At 49.8% G+C, this 24460-nt stretch overlaps 1 protein-coding gene across 1 annotated transcript in view; it reads left to right on the forward strand.

Moving 5' to 3' along the window:
- The window catches only part of SPON1 (spondin 1), a 251731-nt gene extending 231867 nt beyond the window's left edge, over positions 1 to 19864 (forward strand). Inside the window, exons 8-16 of the mRNA XM_045796534.2 lie at positions 5476 to 5677; positions 6616 to 6756; positions 7219 to 7294; positions 8179 to 8361; positions 12926 to 13096; positions 13182 to 13349; positions 14054 to 14218; positions 16173 to 16436; positions 18248 to 19864. Of these exons, the coding sequence (XP_045652490.1) occupies positions 5476 to 5677; positions 6616 to 6756; positions 7219 to 7294; positions 8179 to 8361; positions 12926 to 13096; positions 13182 to 13349; positions 14054 to 14218; positions 16173 to 16436; positions 18248 to 18411 (1534 nt within the window). The 3' untranslated portion in view covers positions 18412 to 19864. The remainder of the gene's footprint in view (positions 1 to 5475; positions 5678 to 6615; positions 6757 to 7218; positions 7295 to 8178; positions 8362 to 12925; positions 13097 to 13181; positions 13350 to 14053; positions 14219 to 16172; positions 16437 to 18247) is intronic.
- The last annotated feature ends 4596 nt before the right edge of the window (positions 19865 to 24460 follow it).

Consider the following 24460-nt stretch of genomic DNA (forward strand, 5'->3'; position numbering starts at 1 on the left):
GGAGCCCTCAGGGAGCTCCCGGTCTACGCGGGGAAGACCACACGGTGACAGGGTGATGTCAGCCGTTGGGTGCGGCTCCAGAGACCTTCAGAGTGTGTGCCAACACAGACCACGGGTACGGGTCCCGGTCAGGGGCATCAGAAAGGCTCCAGGGTACGGTGGCTTGAAAGATGAGCAGACCGACGAGTCTCAAACCTGAGCTCGTTAGGATCCGCTAGAGGGGCTGTTCTTCTAGAAGGCTGGGTCCTACCCCAGAGTCACTGATGCGGTAAATCTGGGGCGGGGCTCAATAACTTGCCTTTCTTACAAGTTGCCGGAGGACCACACGGTGCAAACCACTGAAGACGGGCTTTCCCAGCAGCTGCAGGTGCACGTGGGACCGGCACCGAGGCTGGCCTGGGCCGGGCACCGGGCAGTGGGGAAGGGGAGGCAGGAGGCTGAAGACGAAGGCAACGCCAGGCCTTGCTGAGCTGCTGACGCCAAAGCCGGGGCTCGGGCTCTTCCTGCACTCATGTGCCAGAACACAGACTGGCAGCAGGCTACAACGTACGGTCTACTCGGGAAGGCCTCCCTCCACTTGCCTCTCTTCTCTGAGCTCTGTCAATAGAGCACTCATAGCTCAAGGGCCAGGCACTGGACTAAGTACTATAGGCAAGTTCTTGCATTACACACACTAAAACTTGGGTGTAGACACAGGGACGTCCCCTTTCACAGATTGGGACACTGAGGCACAGACTGCTTTGGTCATTTGCCCAAGGCTACACGGTTCTAAGAGGTAGCCTGCCAGGATGCACACCCAGCCTTCTGTCCCTGCAAGAGCCCCAGGGGTCCAGGTCCCCGAGGCCTCACCAGGTGTGGGGTCATTGCTTTTAGGGACAGGTGAGGGCAGCCAGAAGCAGCTGGTCTCCACAGAGGCACACGGGGACTCCCAAACAGCCGACGTGGACCGGCTGCCAGCTGGACTGAGCAGACGACTTGGTCCCCAGCCAAGGATCGCCCACGATTAGCAGCCTGGGGGTGTAGAGTCGGGCCGGGCTGCCTTTCAACGTCAGCCCTACCAGCTGTGTCTCTAGGTCCATTAACCTTCATACGCTTGCTTTCTTCTCTACAAAACGGGATAATAATTCTAACCCCACGGGTTTGTCAGGAGGGTGGGGAAATAAAATAACTCGGGCCCATCACCAAGTGTGTGCTGAGTGAGTAGAACGCTTTCTTCCCCAGCCCCCTGGGGGCCACCACCACTGACCTCGCCCAGCCGTGGCCACAAGACCTCTTCTTAGCAACTTGAGACAGAGGTCGAAGAATCACCTCTTGTGGCTTGGGGTCGTCAGGCAAAGGTCTGTGGTGCTATAGCTGGGTCTCTGCTCAGCAACTGGAAGCAGCTGTGAGTCCCTGGGGGAGCTCTGGGACCAGGGCAGGGCCTTGAGGAAGGCAGTCCTGTGAGGACAATGGAGGCAGCAGGCCGGGGAGACGCCCCCTCCAGTGGCACAAGGTAGATCTCAGTAGAGTGAAAAGGGTGCAGGGAAAAGGAATTTGAAATGGATGATGGAAAGAACACTGATCTTGAGCTAATATTGCCTTAGGTCATGGTCTCGGTGGGCCATTTATCTCTGTGACTTTGGACCCATTACATAAACAGAGCGCTCTGAGCCCGGGTTTCCTCATCCATCAGTTGGAGTCAATCATTCTTCTCTCCGGTGTGTTCCGAAGATTCAGTGAGAACACCCGAGCGCGGGCTTGGGGCACGGTTCAGCCGTTGTTATTTGTAAAGTTTGCCTCCCACCCAACCCAGCTGGCCACGCCGCCACGCCAGCGAAGACTGAGTGGGACCGCCCTCAGCTGCAGACCGGGGAGCCCCAGCTGCGGCTCTTTTTACCCAGACCTTTCCTCGTTGCCTTTAAATTTCCCTGACTCTCCTCCTTGAAGGAAATGGATCTGAGGTCTGGCCTCCGGTCTCCTCACTGGGTTGCCTGTCGCGTAAGCCCTTATCCCTGCGGCCTACTCCGCGTCTCACAGTGGCGGTCTTTGCTGAGCACTGGGGGGACGATCTTGGGTTTGCATGCAGACATGGCGAGCCCGGCAGGAGCTTTGTGCCCCTAGTTTGTTGACCCCCATCCTCAGGGCCCCACCGACCTTCAGCACCTCAATTCACTGCTGCAGCCAGGCGATGGCTTTGGGGTCTGGTTTGGCCAGAGGGGTCTGGGTGAGTACTTGTGCTTGGTGGCATGGGAGCTCATTTCTTGCTCCCTGTTGGTCTGGCTTTCTTGGCTTTCTTCCTCTCACTCAGCGGTCTCCAAGTAGAGGGTTTTGGTTCTCTCAGCCTCCTTTTCTCAGGACAAGGCTGACTAGCGACCGGTTCAGCCAGTAAAGCTCTGACTCTTAGGGAGGAGCTAGAGACTAGGAAGCCATCTGGTTCAGTCGGTGAGGCCTGGACTTTTCTGGAGGAATCGATGCCCTTGGAAGCCAGACTCTGGGCTTCGTTTGGCTCATTTGTTGAGGCAGCTTTGGGGATCTTTGAATAAAACTGGCCGTGTTCTAAGTGGAAAATGGGAAGTGACCATTTGATCCTACATGCAGCCTGTTGGGCTCTATTCTCCAAAACGGGGCAATCTTTTTTTGCAATACTGGTTGGCCACAGTATTCATTAGAGTCTTGAGAAAAATGACCAATTAATGGACCCATAAGCTATACCACCTTGCAATTAGATTTGTGTTGTAAAAGAGATTTTGCAATTGGGCCTTTAAGAGCCTGTTTGCATCTTGGTGGTGTATTTGTATGTGTCTGAATGTGTTCTAAGCGTGAGCTACTTTCTACGTCTGCATGGTGTTGCTAAGATTAATTTAACAGATAATTATACTTTAGCAGATAATTAAAGGCTGTTAAAAAGCAAGTGCTTACTACTGGGTATTTACCCCAAAGATACAAAAGTAGTAATCCGAAGGGGCACGTGTACCCCAATGTTTATAGCAGCAATGTCCACAATAGCAAACTATGGAATGTCTATCGACAGATGAATGTGGTGTATATATATATACAATGGGATACTATACAGCCATCAAAAAAATCTTGCCACTTGCAACAACATGGATGGAACTAGAGGGTATTATGCCAAGTGAAAGAAGTCAATCAGAGAAGACCATTGTCATATGATCTCACTGATGTGTGGAATTTGAGAAACAAGGCAGAGGATCAGAGGGGAAGAGAGGAAAAAGTGAAACAAGACCAAAGCAGAGAGGGAGACAAACCATAGAGACTCTTCATCTCAGGAAGCAAACTTGAGGGTTGCTGGAGTGGAGGGGGTGGAGGGAATGGGGTAACTGGGTGATGGACATTGGGGAGGGTATGTGCTATGGTGAGCACTGTGTGTTGTGTAAGACTGAATCACAGACCTGTACCCCTGAAACAAATACATTATACGTTAATTAAAAAAAATTTTTTTTTAAAAGCAAGTGCTTGTTAGAATTGGACATTCTAAAACTCAAAGACAGAAACCAACCCAAGTGTTTTTCACATAATCTTGGAAAATATTCACTATTAAAGCTAACTTAAAGTTGCTGGTTTAATTAAAATGGACATGTGTTTAGAATTAAAAGCATTAAATACAGAACTTTTATTCTGCCCGTGTTTATTGAGAGTCAGGTAAGTTCATCTTCTCTCCATGGCAAAATCTGTCCAAAAGGGGAGGAAACAAATACCTTGGAACTTTGTCTAACTTCTTATGAAGTTTTAGGCTCTGAACCTGGAGAAGACTGGCAGGTAGATTTTACCATGAGGCCAAAAACAAGTAATTTTCAGTACTTGCCAGTATTTATAGATACCTCTAAAAGGTGGGCTGAAGCTTCCCACGCCCTTCAGAGAAGGCCTCAGAAGTCAAACACTTGTAAGCAAAATTCTTGTAGGTTTGGAGCGCGCTAACAATTCAGATGACTGTGGAGCAGCATTTGTGGCGAAAGTCCCACAGGCGGTGCCCAGTGCCTTGGGCGGTCAGTGGTAACACATGCTTCCTAGAGCCCCAACTGACTGGAAAAACAGAAAAAAATTGGCAAAGATATGCCAGGAAACTGGAAAAACAAAAAAATAATAAATTTGGCAAAGATCTGCCAGAAAACTAACTTGGGGAAAAGTCCTTGCTGGGTAAGAGTGTTCCCCGAGAGTGGGCTGGATTTAAGCCCCTATGACCTGTTATACGGAAGACTCTACACCCTTCTCATGACTTGTGAGCCCTGTCAGGAACTCCTATTAGGGAATTGGATAGTATCAGGCACGCTGAGTGGGCAAATCCACTGCCAGCAGGCTGACGTGCCCCCCAGAGGTGCCCTTACGCCACCAGAATCCCGGAGACTTGGGGTCACTAAAGACCCACAGAGCAAGCACGCGCAGGGCCAGCTCTGGCCTCCTCACCCAGGACCCTGACCACCCATTCTTCGGTGAGACTGGAGGGAAGGAAGCCCTGGGTTCCTCACGTTCAAGTTGGGAGAACCCACAAGCTCCCTACAGCCTGTCCGCAAGGAGGACCTCGCACAGAGCACCGCTTGGCACAGCCAGCCCCCAGCAGGCCTGAAACTACTAGTCAGGAGAGTCGGTCTGAAGAAATCCTCACGTACAACAGGCTTGGTTATGCCCAGTCTCTCCAAAGGCCCTGGGTAAAACAGAGTCCGAGCGCTAATCACCAAAGTGCACAAATCCCGGTCGTGCAGAATGCCGGGTTTCTACCTGGAACTGAAGAATCCTGCCAAAGGCGGGCAGAGAGTTTCCATTCCTCTAACTCTGGTCCTTGCCCCCTCTCAGCAGGAAGTAACTGGAGCCGTCATGGTCCCCATTTCCTCCAGGATGAGGAATGATCAAAGGACAGGGGGGACTGGAACTGGTAACCACAGCGATAAGGGGGCTGATCACAGCTGCGGACTAGGAAGCTCAGCTGCAACTTTTTAACCCAGACCTTTTTCATTTGCCTTCAAATTTGCCTGACTCCTCCTTGGGGGAGGTGGATTTGAGGCTTGCCCTCCCATCTCCCCATTTGGCTGCCTCTTGCGCCTTTTCCTGGCTGCCTACTCCACGTCTGCGTGATTGTCTTTGCCGGGCAGCAGACAAATGAGCTTGAATGCGGTTACAACACACAAGGCATTTATTCAGACACTTTACTGAACATCTACTCCGTGCCAGGCCCTGTTGTAGGCACTGGAAATCAAGATGTGAAGAAGACTGACACGAGCCTGGCTTTCCAGAGCTCACGTGCAGTGAGAGCTGACCGTAAGCAGCTGAACCATCCACATATGGGAAACAGTAAGTGCTCCGAATGCACTGAAACTGGCCAGGGTGGTAGCAGGGGACCCTCCACATGCGGCCAGTCATGGCCAAAGGCAGAGACCCATGGCACACCAAGAATCCGCTCCTTTCTGTCCTCTCCTCCCTTAGCCAGACGACCCTCAGAGTGTGCACCCCCAGAGCCCCTAATGTGATGTGTTTGGTTTCCAGGAGAGCAGCCCCCTCAGCTGAATTTTCAGTAGACAGGACGCGCCACTTGATGTCCTTCCTGACCATGATGGGCCCCAGCCCCGACTGGAATGTGGGCCTGTCTGCCGAGGATCTGTGCACCAAGGAGTGCGGCTGGGTCCAGAAGGTGGTGCAGGACCTGATCCCCTGGGACGCCGGCACCGACAGCGGGGTGACCTATGAGGTGGGTGAGCGCCTGCAGTGGGGACGGACGACGCTTCCTGGGTACTTCCTCTTTGCCCGGCCCCGCGCTGGGGGTCTGGACATAAATGATGTGGATGAACTCACAGTGTGGTCTGGCAGGCCAGCATTGTCTCAGCCTCACGTACCATATACAGTGTGACCCACACAGTGGCCACAGAGAAGGGACCTGCTAAAGGGCAGTTCCTAGGTAAGCCAGGGAACAGCAGGAAACAGGGAAGCAAAGAGCAAGAGAAGGGGTGAGAACGGGGAACAACAGAAGTTGATATCCGTACCTCAGGCTAGGCCAGATTCTGGAGGTTTCCAGACAGACAGCCAGGTTAAGGAGTTTGGATTATGTCCTGAATGTTAAAAATTTTCAGCTATGGTCAGCACACCAACTGCACTAAAATCTGGCCATTAGAGACCAGTGGCGGGGCCATCTAGAGCAGACACTGGTAAACTATCGTTTGTGGGCCAAATCAGGCCTAACCTGACTTGTAAACAAGGTTTTCAAACCCAGCCGCCCCCAATTACATGTTGTCGGCGGCTGCTTTCTCACTACAACAGCTATTTGAGTTGTGGTAGCAGACACAGGATGGCCCACAAAGCCTTAAAATATTTACCATCTGACCCTCTACAGACTAGTTTGCCAACACATGGTCTAGTAGCAAGAGCCGGATTCAGGCCAGCCTGGGGTGACCTCTCTGAAATCTGTTCTACATCAGGATGGAATCCTGTGTACCTGGCAGTCTGAAAGTACAGGTCACCAATCTCCTTGCACGATACACAGTATGGAGAGACTTGCATAAACATCCGTAGTAGTTATAGCTGCTGTGAGGTCCCTATCCCGGCTTTGCTCTGAACCTATTACAATCAAATTGCATTTGTGGTTTGTAACCACTTTGTTTCCCACACTCTGTGTTTTTCTTCCCTCCACAGTCACCCAACAAGCCCACAATTCCCCAGGAGAAAATCCGGCCCCTGACCAGTCTGGACCATCCTCAGAGTCCTTTTTACGATCCAGAGGGCGGGTCTATCACTCAAGTGGCCAGAGTTGTCATCGAGAGAATCGCCCGGAAGGTAATGGGGTAGAGCTCACCGTGGCACGAACCTTTCCCACCAGGAGTGTAAGTAGACTGTGCCCCTTTCTGCTCTAGAATCATGGGGTCCCTTGCATATTCCATAATGTAGAACTCCTGGACCTCCCGAGGTTTCTAAGCATGCAAATTATTCGTAAGCTATAAATGAGCAAAATAAACATAAGGGTAAGTTTCTATGCTCGACTGAATGATCTGATCCAGAAAAACAGGTTTCATTGTGAGTTCCACAGTTGATTACTAATGTCTGCCATGGGTCAGGAACTGGAAAGCTGTTGCTTTCTTGCCGTGTGTCTTTCAGTCCGATTGTAAATGTTGGCTCAGAACTCTGCCGTGGCCTGGGATTTGTACACGGGGTGGGCATCCGATTTTAGGTCCTCCTTCCTCTGTCCCCCATACATGCCATTCTTTAATGTGGGCCCTCCAAGTAAAATTCCTTTTGCAGGGGGAACAATGCAATATTGTGCCTGACAATGTCGATGATATTGTAGCAGATCTGGCTCCAGAAGAGAAAGATGAAGGTACGTAGTTGTCCTTCGTTGCAGGTAGGAAGTTAAACTGGCGATGCCTTTTGGGAAAGCAGTTTTCTAACAGGTTTGAAGAGCTGCAAAGACATCATGTCCTTTGGGTAATCCCATCTTTGAGGACTTCTGCATGGAAGATCGTCCAAAATAAGGCCAGGACTCGGCACAGAGTATAAGGGAGTTGGTGTAAGTGGGACGTCGGAATATGTGTTCACGGATCTCCGGCCTTTGCATGGGCGTCACGGTATCCCCAGCGCTCTCTGCTTGTCACACTGGCCTGTGCGGCAGGCATGGACACATCCACTCCCCAGTGAGGAAAGGGAGGCCCAGACCCTACCATGAGGAGGGAGGGGCAGAGCCGAGGCTTGAGGCTGTTTCCTCATGGGATCTAGAGCCACACCTGGGCTCTTTCTGTGGCCTGGGGCCAGCAGCTCACGTCCCCCCACAGCGTCCTACTTGTAAAATGGGGATGGTCACCACACCTGCCTCACTGAGAGTTTGTTTTAAGAATCAAAGGGGCTAAAACTTGGAAGGTTCTCGGAATGCTGTTGGTGTGTAGGAAGTGCTCCGTGAACACAGGCGGCCCTTACGAGACACCTGTGTATAGGATCACTGGGAAGATGGGGCTAAAAATGAAGAGCCCTTCACATGTTGAGGGGAAGGGACAGTAAGAGACCTTCCCTGCTTAGATATTACTGGAATGATTAAAATATAATTTTTAAAGGCAAGTGAGTAGCTGCTTCCACCCCAAGAGCACCCAGGTTCGCTGAGGCAGGTCAGGCGGCGGGGATCTTCTCATCCCCAGATGAGCTGGGGTGGGGGTGGGGCCAGCCCCAGTGGCCGCAGGCTCCCCAGGAAAACCCGTCACGTACTCGTTCCAGATGACACCCCCGAAACCTGCATCTACTCCAACTGGTCCCCGTGGTCCGCCTGCAGCTCCTCCACCTGCGACAAAGGCAAGAGGATGCGGCAGCGCATGCTGAAGGCTCAGCTGGACCTCAGCGTCCCCTGCCCCGACACCCAGGACTTCCAGCCCTGCATGGGCCCGGGCTGCAGCGAGGAAGGTGAGGGCGCGGCCCGGGGGCGCCAGGGGCTGGCAGAGGCCGGGGAGGGAGGTGCTGCCTGCCTCTGCCGGCCCCTCGTACCCGCCAGACGGTGTCCCTGCGAGGGCACCGGGACCCTGACTGTAGTGGCCGATGGGGCCCACTAGGGGAGACCCCCATCTCCAACAATGTCTCGAGGGCTCTAAAAACCTGTATCATTCTTGAGATGATCCACCCAAGTCCCTCCGCAGCCGTGGAATCAATGTCACACGAGTCACTAAAGAGCTAGCAAACATCGTATGACAAATCACAAGTATAACGAGCAGCCTGCTTCCGGGCCTTCGCTCCAGTCGATTTTGAAGAAACAGGTGAACAAGCAGGCCAACATTGAATCTAGAACCACTGCCCTAATTCTGTGGCCTTCACGGACTTTCCTGTCTCACTTCCGCCCGAGTCAGAGCACCCACCTCCCATGTCGGGACCGCTGGGCCTATTGCAAGAATTCCGGCTCCCTGCGACGGCGCAAAACTCCCGCTTGAGCTGTGAGCTTGCAGGGCCTCGGTCGTGATGGCTCAAGCTGCCTGCGGCGCGGAGCGCAGCACCTGCTTTCCAGGGCTCTCCCTCGCTCTCCACCTGGACAGATCTAGACCCTCTCTGAACTTCGATCTTGACTGTCTCAGGGGTGCTGTGAGGCAACAGGAAGCGCTGCAGAATTTGGGCTGGTTTATGGCGGGAAGAAAACCCCTTCCAAGCGGAGGGTAATGGAAGGAAGCTCCTTCCACTGCAGGTCACTTCCCCTCCGGCTCTTCCCCGAGGACAGTCTTAAATACCTCTCCTGGCTGTCCCCCACAGTGGTTTACTGCCGTTCGTGCCTTCGGGAAGGTACTTCATAGGGGAGTGAACCCTTCCATCCCCGTGCATCCTAGATATTAATCCCCTAGCAGATACAGGATTTGCAAATATTTTCTCTCCTTCTTCGAGTTTCCTGTTCACTCTTGACAGGGTCCTTTAGTACAAGTTCTAAATTTTCATGAAATCTGGTTTGGCTCTTTCTTCGGTTGCCTGTGCCTTTGGTGTCCTGCGAAATCATTGCTAAATACAATGTCCTGAAGGTTTTGCCCTGTGTTTTCTCCTAAGAGCTTTACGGTATTAGCTGTGTTTAAGTCTTTGATCCATTTCAAGGTAATTTTTACTATGATCTTAGGTAAAAGTCTAACCTCATTTTTTCATATGTGGATATCCAAATTTCCCAGTACCACCTATTGAAAAGACTGTCCTTTCTCTTTGAATGGTCTTGGCATCCTTGTCAAATTATTTCCCATTATTTGCCCATTGATGTGAGACTTCGTTTCTAGCCTTGCTCTCTATTCTAGTCCACTGGTCTATATGTCTGTTCTTATGCCGATACCACCTGGTTTTGATTGCTGTAACTTCGTAGTAAGTTTTGAAATCAGGAATTGTGAATGCGGAAGAGTCAGGTAAGTTTTGAAATCAGGAGGAGTGGAAGCTCTGTCAGTACATACTCCGGTGGGTGGGGACCATATTCTGCCCTTCCTGCCATGATGTCTTACCGGGTCCTGGAAGACACCTGGGGCTTGTCAGCCCTGTCCCCTAACCATTATTAGACTGGACCAGAATGTTCTTGGTGGATAGTGCCTTTAGTTAGCCTTGCCTCTGGGTCTAACCCGTGGGTCCCGGCAGGGATTTCTTCCTACCCCTACCACCAGCACTGTCCCGAGGTTAAATAACCATCATAGGCATCACACGTGTGCAAGCGACAGCTGTGGACATGTGCAGGCTGGACTCACACTCGATCCTTCTTTCTCGCTTCACCTCCCAGTACCACGTATGTGCACACTCCATACAGGGCTGTTTGCATAAGCTTTCCCTCACCTTAAATCCAGATATCCTTTACCAAAAAAAGTACACTCAGATGTGCCCTTTTGTGTGAAATCTTCCCCCCAAACTCCCAGGAGTGAGTTTTCCCCCCTTCCTGCACCTCAGTTCCCTGGGCTTACCTGTGTTGTCACACTTCCCATACCTGGAATCATCGTGTCCTTCTCTTTCTGAAGTAGAACAAGACCCAGATCTTACACATCTTTTGAACTTCCGAGCGCACCATGAAGTATTCAAGGCCTTCAGTAAATCTTTATTGATACGAATACATGGATAGAGGGAAGACTTCATTGCCTTTTTTTTTAAAGAACTAAGCAGGCACGCGCGCGCACACACACACACACCCGTGTTTCCACCAGGAGTAGCACCCCCACCACTACTTGGAAACAGGACTACCAAACCATGCTGAGAGCTTTATCTTTTCCACCAGCCTCCGAAGTGTCTCCTATATGATCACGGCCTTTGCTAACACCTCGTGATGGGGTAGCCCGAGATATCAACAGCGACGGCTGGTTATACAGCCTTCTTCCTTCTTCCTCTGTCCCCTCTTCTAGCATACACACATTCCCTCCCCACCCCACCGTTTGTTCCCCATTGTAACCAGCCTCAGTAGAGGCAATGGGAGGTCTGGGGTCACTGAGTATAATCTGCCGTTTGGTTATAAATCCATCCTGTGTCCATCCTCCAGTCCCGATGTCCGAAGGCCAGTCACAATCCTTACCCTCAGGAACCAAATTCTCATCAATTTTTCTAGACTGGGAACTGGCAGCTTTAGACCAGAACTATAACATCTCTGGTTCCTCTGAGCAAAAGAGCTTACTTACCCTGTATCTCAGAATACCTATCTTTCCAGTACTGTCCAGTAGAAGTTTCTGTGATGGGAAGTTCTGTATCTGTAGTGTCCAAAATGGTAGCCAATAATCACACGTGGCTACTGTGTACTTCTAATGTAGTTAGTGACTTAGGAAGTGAAGTTTTCATTTTATTTAATGGTCTTAGATGTAGGATACACCCTAAACCATAGAGATCTCTAACTTAAGATAGATTATGATTTATCTTAAATCTTATGTATAAGAAAACATTCTTCTAACCATCCAAGCAGCTTTCAAATGTATCGTCATGGAATAAGACATAATCCTGAGTGCTCCATGCACCTGGAAAACGGGCATGTCCTCTTCGAGAACAATCCCTGGTTTCAAGATGTATACCTTTTAAGGTCCCGTCCATCCTCAACTGCCTGACTCCCCTTGAATTCTACCCAGTTCTTTTTTTTTTTTTTTTAGGTTTAATTCCAGGATATTTAACATAGTCTTATATTAGTTTCAGGTGTACAGTGCCGTGATTCAGTAATTCTGTACGTTACTCAGTGCTCATCATAAGTGTGCTTTCTCCCCTTCACCTATTTCCCCCATCCCCTTCCCCTCTGGTGACCATCTGTTTCTCCATAGTTAAGAGGCAAACCAAATAAGATTTTTTTCCTTTGTGTTTGTTTCTGAAATTCCACGGTAAGTGAAATCCTCTGCGATTTGTCTGACTTTGCTTAGCACCATACTCCCGAGCTCCATCCATATCGTTGCAGCTGGCAAGGTTCCATCCTGTCTGTGGCTGAATGACAGTCCATCACACACATTTACCACACCTACATCCATTCACCAAGTGATGGATGCTTGGGTTGCTTCCATAATTTGGCTATTGTAAATAATGTTACAATTCATATAGGAGTGCATGGATCCTTTCAAATTAGTGTTTGTTTTTAATCTGGGTAAACACCCAGTAGTGTGATTATTGGATCATACGATAGTTCTATTTCCAGAACCTCCATAGTGTTTCCACAGTGGCCGCACCAGTTTGCATTCCCACCAACAGTACACGAGGGTTCCCTTTTCCCCCACATCTTTGCCAACACTTGTTTCTTGTGTTATTTTAGCCATTCTGACAGGTGTGAGGTTAATAATTCATTGTAGTTTTGATTTATATTTCCCTGATGAGTGAGGTTGGGCATCTTTTCATGTGTCTTTTGGCCATCTGTAGGTCATCTGTGGAGAAATGTCTGTTCATGTCTTCTGCCCATTTGTTAATTGGATTATTTTGGGGGTGTTGTTTTATAAGTTCTTTATATATGTTGGATACTAACCTTTTATCAGAGAGGTCATTTGCGAATATTTTCTACCATTCTGTAAGTTGCCTTTTTGTTTTGCTGATTGTTTCCTTTGCTGTGCAGAAGCTTCTATTTTGATGTAGTCCCAGTTTATTTTTGCTCTTAATTCTTGCCTCAGGAGACCTATCTAGAAAAATGTTGCTATAGCGATTATCAGAAATTGCCTGTCCCCTCTTCTAGGATCTTTATGGTTTCAGGTCTCACATTTAAGTCCCTAATCCATTTTGATTTGTGTATGGTGTAAGATAGTGGTCCATTTTCATTCTTTTGCATGTAGCTGACCAGTTTTCCCAACACCATTTGTTGAAGAGACTGTCTTTTTCTCCTTCAAAGCTGCGTACTAGCACAAAAATAGACCTATAGATCAGTGGAACAGGACAGAAAACCCAGAAACAAGCCCATGATTATACGGTGAATTAATCTTGGACAGAAGAGACAAGAACATGCCATGGGAAAGCCGGCCAGTTCCTTCTCGGTCCCTGCCCTGGGCAGTTGGGCACACAGGCCACAGCGTCTGCTCATGTGTTGCAGACGGCTCTACCTGTACCATGTCCGAGTGGATCACCTGGTCACCCTGCAGCATCTCCTGTGGCATGGGCATGCGGTCCCGGGAGAGGTACGTGAAGCAGTTCCCTGAGGATGGCTCTGTGTGCACGCTGCCCACCGAGGAGACGGAGAAGTGCATGGTCAACGAGGAGTGCTGTGAGTAGGGGCGCCCAGCAAGTGCGGGGGAGGGGGGGGGCGGGCAGAGGCCGCAGACACGATTCCAACAGGGCTGGCCTCCCAGCTCCCAGCAGCTGCCTGATGACCGAGTGGGGCGAGTGGGATGAGTGCAGCGCCACCTGCGGGATGGGCATGAAGAAGCGGCACCGCATGGTCAAGATGAGCCCGGCGGACGGCTCCATGTGCAAGGCCGAGACATCCCAGGCAGAGAAGTGCATGATGCCCGAGTGTCGTGAGTGGGCGTGGGGCAGGGGATGGGGCGGTGTGGAGGATCCCAGCACCCTTACTACCCTCCAGCAGCAAGACCAGAGGCTGCGCGGGTGCTGGGAGAAAATATGGCCCACTGTCCTTGCAAGAGAAGGGCCATCAAGCAGACCCAGAGAGGGGCCCCCCTTGAGAGACATTCTGAGCAATGCTGAGATGGCAAACTGCTGGCTCTGGAAAGCATTCGCCTGCAGCTGTGTTTGATAGGACCCCAGAGTATCTTGGGGGGGGGTATAGTAACATTGGACTTGCCTGGCCCCACAAAGCATTACAACCCCAGCTCTATGCCTACTGTACATAGGCCCACACGTCAGTACACAAGCATACATACGCACACAGGTACATGGACATCCCAGGATTGCAGCAAGTGTCCAAAACTTTATTGCATGGTTCTTGGGGAATGGGTGGTGTTTCAGGCGGGGACTTGGGTATTTGTATTACTGAGTTACATCTGCTGCCCTGACCCCCAGGGGAGATGCAGGACAGTGACGAGAGCAGCAGTCTGCTGAGCTGCTTCTTGCTCCGGGGGGTCCCTTGGGTTATCTGAAGCCATCGGTCCATTTCACTTGACTCCAGGGGCCAGAGTGGAGGGACAGGGTAGGGGAGACAAGGAGGAGAGCAGAGAAAGTGAAAGGAGCCTGTTCTCAGAGGCAAACCTGGCTCTTGGCCTAGATACCATCCCCTGCTTGCTGTCCCCATGGTCTGAGTGGAGTGACTGCAGTGTGACCTGCGGGAAGGGCATGCGGACCCGCCAGCGGATGCTCAAGTCTCTGGCCGAACTCGGCGACTGTAACGAGGAGCTGGAGCAGGGGGAGAAGTGCATGCTGCCTGAGTGCCGTAAGTCCTGGGGCTGCTGGTGCCCCCCCGCCCTCCTACCAGCACTGGAAGGGGTCCTACTGCCAGGTCGTGTAGTACAGCCGTCTGCGGGGGAGAAAGAGCATGCGCTCTGGATCTGTTAGCAAAGCTACTGAACTCTCAGTCTCCTCAGGAGCAAGAGGGGATCCCACCTACGAAACACCCAAACTAAAGTTGCTATGAAGTCCAAAGAGGAGACTGGGATGGAAAACAGCACGGGCTCAAGATGCCTCATCACGTAGGGCTTGCCCTCCCCCCCTCCATGAGTGTCTGATCCAGGCGTTTTCCATGCTTTTTACTTCTAGTCCTTCTCCCTGGGACCATTTCCCCATGACCAGAGGGTGGACATTAAACCAGTGACTCCTGTACGTTTGCAGCCCTGCTAAGACAAACCGTGACAAGCTCGATTCCCAACCCCAACTCCCCACCCCCACCCATGATGAGCTGTATTTCACAAGTACTAACCTCCAAGGAGACAGAGCCCATTTTTCTGGCTAGTCTTCCAAGCGAGCTTCTCTTGTAGAAGTAGAAAGTCAGACCCGCTTGCTAGGCTGTTTCCTGGCTTCCTCTGAAACGTACCTGGTCTTCTGTGCTCCCTCTTCCTTGTTACTACTCAGGCTGCCTGCCTGGGTGCAAGTCCCAGCTCTGTCCCTACAGGCTGCACGACCTTCCGCGGATGACTTAGCATCCCTGTCCCTCATCTGTAAAACAGCAGGACACACTTCCTAGGTTGCTCTGCACGTTAAACCACGTACCTGGTACAAAGTGTCACGCACTAGACCTGACAAAGCAGAGGCCTCACTCAATGTCCCACATTACAGTTCCTGCCAGGAACATCCTGTTTCTGCCAGACTCAGTCATAGGGGGAGAACACCCAGACCATCAAACTAACTGAGCCTGAGGCTTTTAATAACGGAGATCGACCATGTGGTCAACCCAGTGTTCAACCCAGCTCACCAGAGTTGGGGCTCCAGAACTTCTGACCAAGATAGCTACCGCTGCAAACATAAATTCACGGGGTTCGTTGAATGGAGAAGAAAGATGAACACTTAGTGTAGGCCAGCAACTGGGCTGGATTATTTCACCTAATCCTCACATCCAAATGGGAACAATACCAGTATCCCCATTTTACAGATAAGAAAGCTGCCTGGGCTCACAGGGAGAAGGGCCCAAAACTGACCAAAATGAGTTCTTTCCTAGATCCAACCCGGATCTGCACTCTGCAAAGCCAGGGAGGGGTCCAGAATTCTTTGCCTCCTTAGGTCACATCCTGACAATCAGACTGTTGGGTGATTTCCCCTTTACATTTGTGAGCTGCCAGCTTAGTACGAAGAATTTGCTGGATCCTGTAATCCTGATAAACCATAAGATACCACTTGTTCTCACCCCTCTTCTACTGAATCTTCCATTTCTGGCTCCTATGTATTTTGCACAAACGGCCAAGTAGCAGACCCAGGATGATGTCGAACAAGAGAAGCTACAGGTCTTACTGCAAAAGTCACAATGGCCTTGGCTATTGGTCCACGGGGGTCAGCTGTGAAAGCACCAGCAAGCTGTGCCTTCCCTGGGAAAATCCAAGTCCTCGGGACTGTGGAAGGCTATTCTATGCCACCAGAGGCTGATCTGACAATATCTAGACACAGGGCAGGGCAAGAGGCTCTGAACATATCTCCCAAGTCCCCCCAAAGCGTTTTATCACGTGGGCATAGAACATGGATTAAGACCTGGACACCAGTCCTGCGCCTACTGCTTACCAACCACGCAGGCTGGATGAAGTCCGTGTGCCTCGAGTAGGGGTCTCGGTTTGTTCTCTCAATGGGATAACGGCACCTTCTGCATTTCTCACAGGCTGGTGCTGAGATGCTCAAAGTGTCAGTGGCCATATGTTGTTTCAGACAGGAATGAGATACACTCATGCCCATCTGTGTCTTGCCAGCCATTGACTGTGAGCTCACCGAGTGGTCCCAGTGGTCGGAATGTAACAAGTCCTGTGGGAAAGGCCACATGATTCGAACCCGGATGATCCAAATGGAGCCTCAGTTTGGAGGTGCACCCTGCCCAGAGACTGTGCAGCGGAAAAAGTGCCGCGTCCGGAAATGCCTGAAGAATCCATCCATCCAGAAGCTGCGCTGGAGGGAGGCCCGAGAGAGCCGGAGGAGCGAGCAGCTGAGGGAGGAGTCTGACGGCGAGCAGTTCCCAGGTACGGCTCCTAATTGGGGCACTGTCCAAGCAGGGCAGAGGGGAGTGGGTCTTGAGGAGCTGATAGGAGTTTGCAGCCCAGGCAGCAGGAAGAGTTCTTACAAAGGCACAGAAGTGCCAAAGAGCACGAGATGGTCAACGAAACAGGCAGATGGAGCAGAGCCCAAGAGAAGAGGCAGGAAACCAGACCCTAAAAAGTCCAGCGGCCTGCTGAGGATTCGAGACTTGGTTCTGCAGGAGGGTCTAAGCAAGACGGACTTAAGCAGGCCAGTGTTGAGTGGTTTGGAGGTAGTAAAAACAGAAGCACAAGGCCAGTTCTGTTTGTAGCCCAGGAAAATCTGTCCCCTACTCCAGCATTTAAAAAAAAAAAAAAAGCCTGGGGGCTTCACTGTTGAATAATCCGGTCCACAGGCAAGGACTGCACTATCATTGGCAAACAGATGAAACAAGGCACTAGGAAGATCTGTGGTTCAGTGCTGGGTACAGACTGATCAGTGGGGTTTAGATTCCCTGGAGTGGGTGAGGAAGGTACCGTGTAAAACTGAAGGTTAATGGGTATGCTGAGTTTCTATTTTAAAAGACACAGCTCAAATTACCCCTTTTCCTCTTAAGACATTTCACCTCCACCTAGGACAATGAGAAAAACGCAGCTATGAAGAGCTCCCTGATAGCTCACTACCTGTCTGTTAAGGAGCCGCGCACATATCAGTGTTGTCTGTTGGTCAGTAGTCAGTCAGCCACTCAACAAACGTTCATTAAGCCCAACTATGTGCCAGGCAGGCGCCGGGCCGTGGTCTTCTCCGTGAAACTCAGCATAGTATCGGCTGAACAAGAGTAACAGAGGGCCATGGAAGAATTTTTTAAAAAGATCTAACCTAACCTCTGAAGTCAGAGAAGGTGTTTTTGTTTGTTTTAGCGAGAGCCAGAGCAAGATTGAGCACGTGAGAGCACATGCACGAGCAATTGGGAAGGGGGGGGGCGCGGGTTGCAGCAGCGCAGACTCCCTGCTGAGTGCAGAGGCCGGGGTCAATCTCATGACCCTGAGATCATGACCTGAGCTGAAAGCAAGAGTCAGACACTTAACAGACTGAGCTACCCAGGCCCCCAAGGAAACTTTCTTTAGGGCAGGCGTATTTATCTGTGATGGGGAAATAATTATACCTGAGTTTACCTGGCATTTAGAAGGCCAGGTACAAGGGGAGCAAAGCACTAGGAGAAAGTGGTTAATTGCTCAAGCAGTTACCTGCAGCCACCAGCCATCCCATAATACTACTAGGATTCTGTGGGTCAGTGACTTGGGCTGGCTCAGCCGGCTGCTCTTCTGAGGTCTCGCTGAGAACCACGTGGCTCCTGTCAGCTGGAGGCTCAACCAGAGCTGGAAGGGCGACACCGGCCTCCCATGCACTTCTGGGGCCTCCGCAGGGCTGGCTGGAGCCTCTCCCCACATGGTCTCTCCAGCAGTCTCGTCCGGCTTGCTTACGTGGGGGGAGGGAAGTGTTCCCAGCAGCTTTTTTTCAAGCCCTATTTGCTCATGTCCCATTGGCCAAAGCAAATCCTACAGCCCAGCCCCGATTCTGGAAGTGGAGATGGGGACTCCTGCCCCTTGATGGGAAAGGCTGCAAAGCATTTACGGTCATTTCTGGCTCTGCCACAGAAGGGCTGACGGTCCCTAATAAGGACTCCAGCCATTGTTTAACTCAACCCATCATTTCATTCAAGAGCAGGGAAGCCCAGACCCCTCAATTGACAGCTGGAGTTCAGCCGGAGCCTCCCAGTTTCTGCCGCCCTAACCGGGCTTTCCCCTGCTCCCAGGCTGCAGGATGCGCCCCTGGACAGCCTGGTCGGAATGCACCAACCTGTGCGGCGGCGGGATCCAGGAACGCTACATGACTGTCAAGAAGAGGTTCAAAAGCTCCCAGTTTAGCAGCTGCAAGGACAAGAAGGAGATCAGAGCATGCAACGTGCACCCTTGTTAACAAGGGTCTAAGTGTTCCAGGGCTGCACCCTAGATCTGCAGTCGCCAATGGCTGGAGTGTCTGTCTGCTTGTTGTTTAAGGCAATTTCAATCGTATACACTAGTTTTCATTTCTGCAGTCCGGTTCGCCCAGTAGCCTTGTGGAGGCCGGGACATCCTTTCTGTCCACGGCTCGGTAGGCACAGGCTACGTGCCCCCCCCAGCTGGCCCCGCTCCAGCACAGCAGGGAGAAGCGTCAGCCACCCTGTCCCAGACGGAAATGTGTCCCTCTGGAGCACCCCCCCCGGGCGGCAGACAGAAGCCTGGCCGCCTCCACAGGGACAGGCCGCAGGGTCTGGAAGTGCTCCCCTGCCTCGGTCTCGGGGTACAGCAGGGAGGAAACAGTCCTGCTCAGATGGAGAGCGCAGACTCCCCTCATTCTTGCCTTCGGCCTGCTTGCTCGTAGGAACCTCTTGTTTGCCCGTGTCCTTTCAGTTAGTGGAACTTTAGGTCCTTTGTGGAGTCTCCTCGTGGGGGAAACAGAGCTGGTAGACGTGAAGAGCACGGATACAGGGTGGCTTTTCTTTCGGAAATTCTGAAGCTCTGAATACATTTAGCTCCCCTCCTACTAGTGGGTCCTGGTATCGCAGAGAAAGGACACGCTGGCTGCTTTACTGGAACGTAAAGTTGCCAGTTCTTCCACCTGAGGTAAAAGGTACTAAGTCTAGAAAGTATTTTTCCCTAAGTTGGTTGTTTTGTTGCCACAATTCTCCTGGGAAGCCAGCCTTATAAACCTTCTGACATCACCTCCTCACTGGAACCAGGCCAAGGCAGCAAAACTGGCCTCTCTAGCAGTCCCGAACCTGCACTTTTAAAATCTTCTGACGCACATCTAGACTTTTACACTTTCAAACCAGTTTTACCAAGAAAACATCGTTGAGCTGTACGTCTGCCCGCATCCCACCAAGCCACTGCTTGAACAAAAACAGTATCTATACTTTAAAGGGCTTCGTTTTTGTTGTTTTTTAAATCATGAAGTTTTATATGTAGAGAGAAAAAGTGTTTCAGAGACCAAGCAAAACAGAAATCGAGGAAGAAAGGAATATCATAGAATCAGGCTGGGTAGGAAAAGCTGGGGGAAAGCCCACCTTTACCTGGGGTCCTCCAAGGCCATGGTTTTCCATCCCCTTCCAAACACTCGTAAGCATCAAATTCAGGGATTCTGACTACCAAGAATTCGTGTAAGAAGACATTTTACTGAGCTGAGTACAGTTTTTACTCATTCAATTATTTTAACTGTTTTGTTTCTGTTGCAGGTTTTCATTACGCTTAATCCAAATATGTATCATGGATGAGATACATGTTTTGAACACACTACTTTAAGAATTTGCATTAAACATATCACAATATTTCCAAACACAACATCCATATGATATAGCCCTGAATCTTCAATAAAAAACGCATTTGGGTCTGTCTTCCGTGTTTTTAAACTAACTAAGCGTTCAGAAGGTTGGGCTTTTTTCAGTTATCCACCTGAATCATATTCGGGAATAGAGATGGTTTTTGCTCCCTCATTTGAGAGGGACCATTATTACCACATCCCCAAGTCTTCTGGAACTTTTAGTTGTTTCCAATATTATTTTTGTAATCCTTAAATGAATTGCTATCTTGCCCCACAAAGAAGCATAATATAAAGAAAGGAGGTTTAATTTGGACAAAGTCTTGATACAGAATCTGCCCACTTGGGCAGCCGTATTCTTGGCCATCTAGAAGCATGCTTGTTCTCACCCCGTGAAGATCAAAGTTCCTCAAGTCAGTGATTCCTAAATAAGTCTAAGGACAAGCCGCCCTGGGTCTCAGTTCTTATCAGGTCTCTATGGGATACATTTTAAATCCTGATTGTGGACACTTAAAACCAGGTAACTGGTTAACGGCGGAGAATGGGGAACCTGTTTCTTATTACAGAAGTGTTCATGTCTTTTGCAAGGGGGAATTTATAAGAAGCATCAAATCTCTTTCTTACCAAAGTCTTGGGGTAGGTAGTTTATAGTTTTCCTGGCTAACCCATCCTTTTGAAAATACTTTTTTTTTTTTTACTACAAAAATGGAATTTGTTTCAGCTTCCACTTGAGATAATAGACCACAAGACACGCAGGAAGAGCCGCCCCATAAGGAGGAGCTACACTTCTGTGTATTTTTATCAATGCCAAACCAGCTGTAACCGATTTACACCCACATTTTAAGAGGACAGTAAGTTCAGAGATCTATTCCCCAAGCAGACCATGGTCACTCACCTGCCACCTTCCTTGCCACTGTGTTAATTGAAGGAGATCTGTTGTAGCAAAAGAGAATAAAGCCTGGGCTTCTTCAGACCCAGAACTGAAAAAAATGAAAGATTTCATGCTGTGTTTGTAATTTAAACTTTGTGTATTAAACAGGTCTTAGGCATACTCAAAAGTCTGTATACTTCTTATGGGAACTAAGAGGACATTACACATTCTCACAGGACTACAATTCTCCAGAAACTTAGTCCAGGTTCAATCTGTAGCTAAAATGTCAATACACAATAATTCTCTGCATCAGATGATCTCTGTGACCTATCAGCCTACATGTTTCAGGAACAGATTAAAGGAGCTCAATATTATAGTGTACCACGACCACACAGTTAGTCCCCTTTTCCCCCCAGAGTTAAATATTTACACCCTAAAGAAATGGACACTACTGTCCAAATGAGAGTAAAACATACACGTTTAATCCCTAATTACAACACAGAATCAAAGAGGACACATTCATTCCACTCTTTGCTTATTTGGTGCTATAAATTTTAATACAATGATTGATTTTACTCCTCATATTGCCCAAAAGTAGGGAGAATGAGGGAAATAAATTAGTCCCTTTTGAAAATGAATGAGATGCCGTAAAACTATAAATAGCGACTGAATGCTAATGAGCATGAAGATAATTCTTCACTTTGAATCCTTTGAAATCTGTGAGCAAGAGATCTGTACTAAAATGTCAAATTTAAATAATGGCGTCCCTGCTTTAGATCCCCGTGGGTTTGGAAGGCTTTACACACTCGGTGGGGGAGAGAAGCAGAAGTCCTACCGTGGCTGAGCACAGGGAACCTGCGTTCAAGCCACTGTGGTCGTCCTGAGACGACCTGAGGAGCCACGAGAGCGGGGGGCCAGGGACTTGCCCTTTTCTGGCTCAGGCTCTGACACAGCCCTCTTACACCAAAGGACTTCTCTGCCCGGCCTCCCCAGTTTAGCCAGTTCTAGCCTGAGAACGAGTCGCGACGGCACACTGACGGAGTCATCGCTGGACGCCAGTTTCACCCCACCAGCCCCCACGTCTTCAGAAACCAGTAAAGGCCCACTCTGTGTTGAAGCTGGCCTGACTCGCAAACGTTTACCGTCACCTATAACTGAAAACGTCCGGAGAAAATATACATGCGATACTTTTAACCCGGCTCTCATCAGACCAAAATGCAATTTCAGATTTTTCACTTAACATTTATGGTGTTGAACGTAAGACAGCATTCATTAACATTTTCTCATATTGCTCTAAATTCTCATGAAATTCAGAATACGTTCTTAACCACTTCCTGGCTTTAGAACTGACTGGTAATAGTTCTCATATTCTAGGATTTCTCATTATAGTGAACGGTTCTCATATTCTAACTGTTACGTGTTTGAACAGTTTTCCTTTCCTTCAAATAATTTCAAGTATTAGCAGAAGGGAAAAGGGCAAACATCTTTTTCGAGACTACTGACTGCTTTACAACACTGACCGTTTATGAAAGTAGACTCTGTGAAAAGAAAAAAAAAAAAAAGTAGAGTCTGTATTTTTAGGAGGCAAGCAGCTCCTACTGTGCTCTTCCCCCGGGACGCCCGAGCCTGTCTGGGAAGCCAGAGGGGGCGCCTGTGAAAAACACCCCATCTGCGGCCCCTCACCCACGACGTCAGCGCTACGCAGAGACCGGCCGCCTGCGAACGTCCTCCGTCACCATTCTACAACGAGATACGAAACCGGGAAACGAGCGTTCAGAAACTTCTACGGTAATTTGACATTGCCACCATATCCGAGAGTATGATTATTTTTCTAATAGTTGGGTTTTTTAAATTACATTTAGCAAAAATATCGTTCCCCAGCAGAGGAGAGGAACAATTTCTCAAACTGGCTGTTCGTTCACCTGCAACAGTCTGAGGCGTGCAGCACTGCGCGCCACTCTCACTCCCCAGGCAGAAAGCGATGCCAGCTGCAAACCGCCAGCCTCTGAACGTCTCCAAAGCATCCGTGTCTACACGGCAATACCTACTTCCGGATCTGTGTACCCACTTATCTAGATTAAGTACCGCGCCTTGGCTCTTCCTATTCCTCTAACATCCGACCCTGTGCGAGCACGGTAATTGCCCCATCACCCTCTGATTTTGCCACAGAATTTCTCAGAATGGTAGCCCGCACGTCCTCCACTTCCTTGCCCTCCAATCACACCACAACCCACTATGATCTGGTTCCCACAACCAGACGACACAAAACTTTCGAAGTCATCAGCAACATCTCACAATCACTGCTGCCTTAGTCCCCACCACCCCCCACCCCAATCTTCGTGCAGCACTCACAGCTGCTGACCACCCCTTGGCTTCTTTGACAATAGTCTCCTGGTTCCTCCAGTTTATGGCTGTTTCTCTTAGCTTTCTGCTGACTTTTAATGTTTTATCCCCAAATGATCGTCTTCCCAAAAAATTTTACCCTTGGATCTTCTCTCAGATGAACTCTTTCTACTTCAATCCACTCCCACCTCCTCAATCACCAGCTCAAAACAGATAAATTCCCAACCTGCACTTGCAGTCCTGGCCTCTTCTTTGGAGCTCCAATCCCCATCCCCAAATGCCTCCTGGACTCACCCTGCATGTAACTGCCACGATCACCATGTATTTCTACCACCAGAGTTGCCTGTGTGCCCTGCTCATTCATCAGATGGTTTTTCTGCACATGCCAGGCAATGTGGGTAAAGCACCAAACATAGCAGACGTGCTTCTGCCCTCACAGGGCCTATGACACTCAAGTACAGATCAGATGAGACAAAGTCATCACAGATGCCTACGTGTCCCTAAGTAAATACAGGGCGATGTGGTGTTACAGGGAGCTGGTCAGAGAGGGCTCTCTGAGCAGGTGGCATCTGAATTAAAAGCAAAAGGATGAACACCTCATTGGAAGAGTCAAGTGAATCAACGGTCTGGCAAACACGGGCATGCTACGGGGTCTAAGAAAGCACATCAGCCTGAGTGTGCGAAGCAAGGAGAGGACAGATCCTGCAAGGGGCCTGCTTTGTACACTACGGGAAGGAATCTGGATATTAGTCCAAGTGCACTGAGGTGAGGACAGATTTTAAGCAGCAGTGTAACATTTAATTTATGGCCTAAAAAAGATCCCTTTAGCTGTATTTACAGAACAGCTTTGGGGGGGCAAAATGCAAATAAAAAGACTACTTCAAAAGCCATTGCGATAACATGGGTGGCAGAACAAACTGGAAAGAGACAGATTCCATGACTCCAGTAACCTCTTACCTGACCGCCCTTCCTCAAAGCCGCACTGCTCTGTCATCCATACCACTAGATTAGATCCAGGCACTCCCTGTTCAGAATCCTTGGCAGTTCCCCACTACATACAGAAGGGCCATCCTATTTAAAGCTCTCCACAACCCCAGCCCAGTCTACTTTATCATTATTTTTCCCCATTGCACTTAAAATCCTTTTAGATTAAGGTTCCAATCCCAGAATACTCCTATATTCTGCCAACTCTGTGTCTTTGCCCAGGCTTTTCCCCAGCCTTCCTTCCTACCACCTTTCCCCTCGCCTCCTCCCCAGCGGAGATCCCACCAATCCATCCAGCTCTGGCTAAAGCACCACTCCTAATTAAGCAGCTCCCTCAGATCTTCACGAAGGAACACATAACACCTGCAGGACCGGACGGCTCTGTGAACGCTTCTCACTCTTGCTTTAACTACAGCCCTGGCATTTGTCTTCTCGCTCACAGTCTTCCTCCACTAGGTATCGAAGTCTGTAGGA

This window comes from Ursus americanus, chromosome 24 (genome assembly GCF_024610735.1).
Source record: "Ursus americanus isolate L20-20 chromosome 24, mUrsAme1.1.p, whole genome shotgun sequence".
NCBI classification, from domain to species: domain Eukaryota; kingdom Metazoa; phylum Chordata; class Mammalia; order Carnivora; family Ursidae; genus Ursus; species Ursus americanus.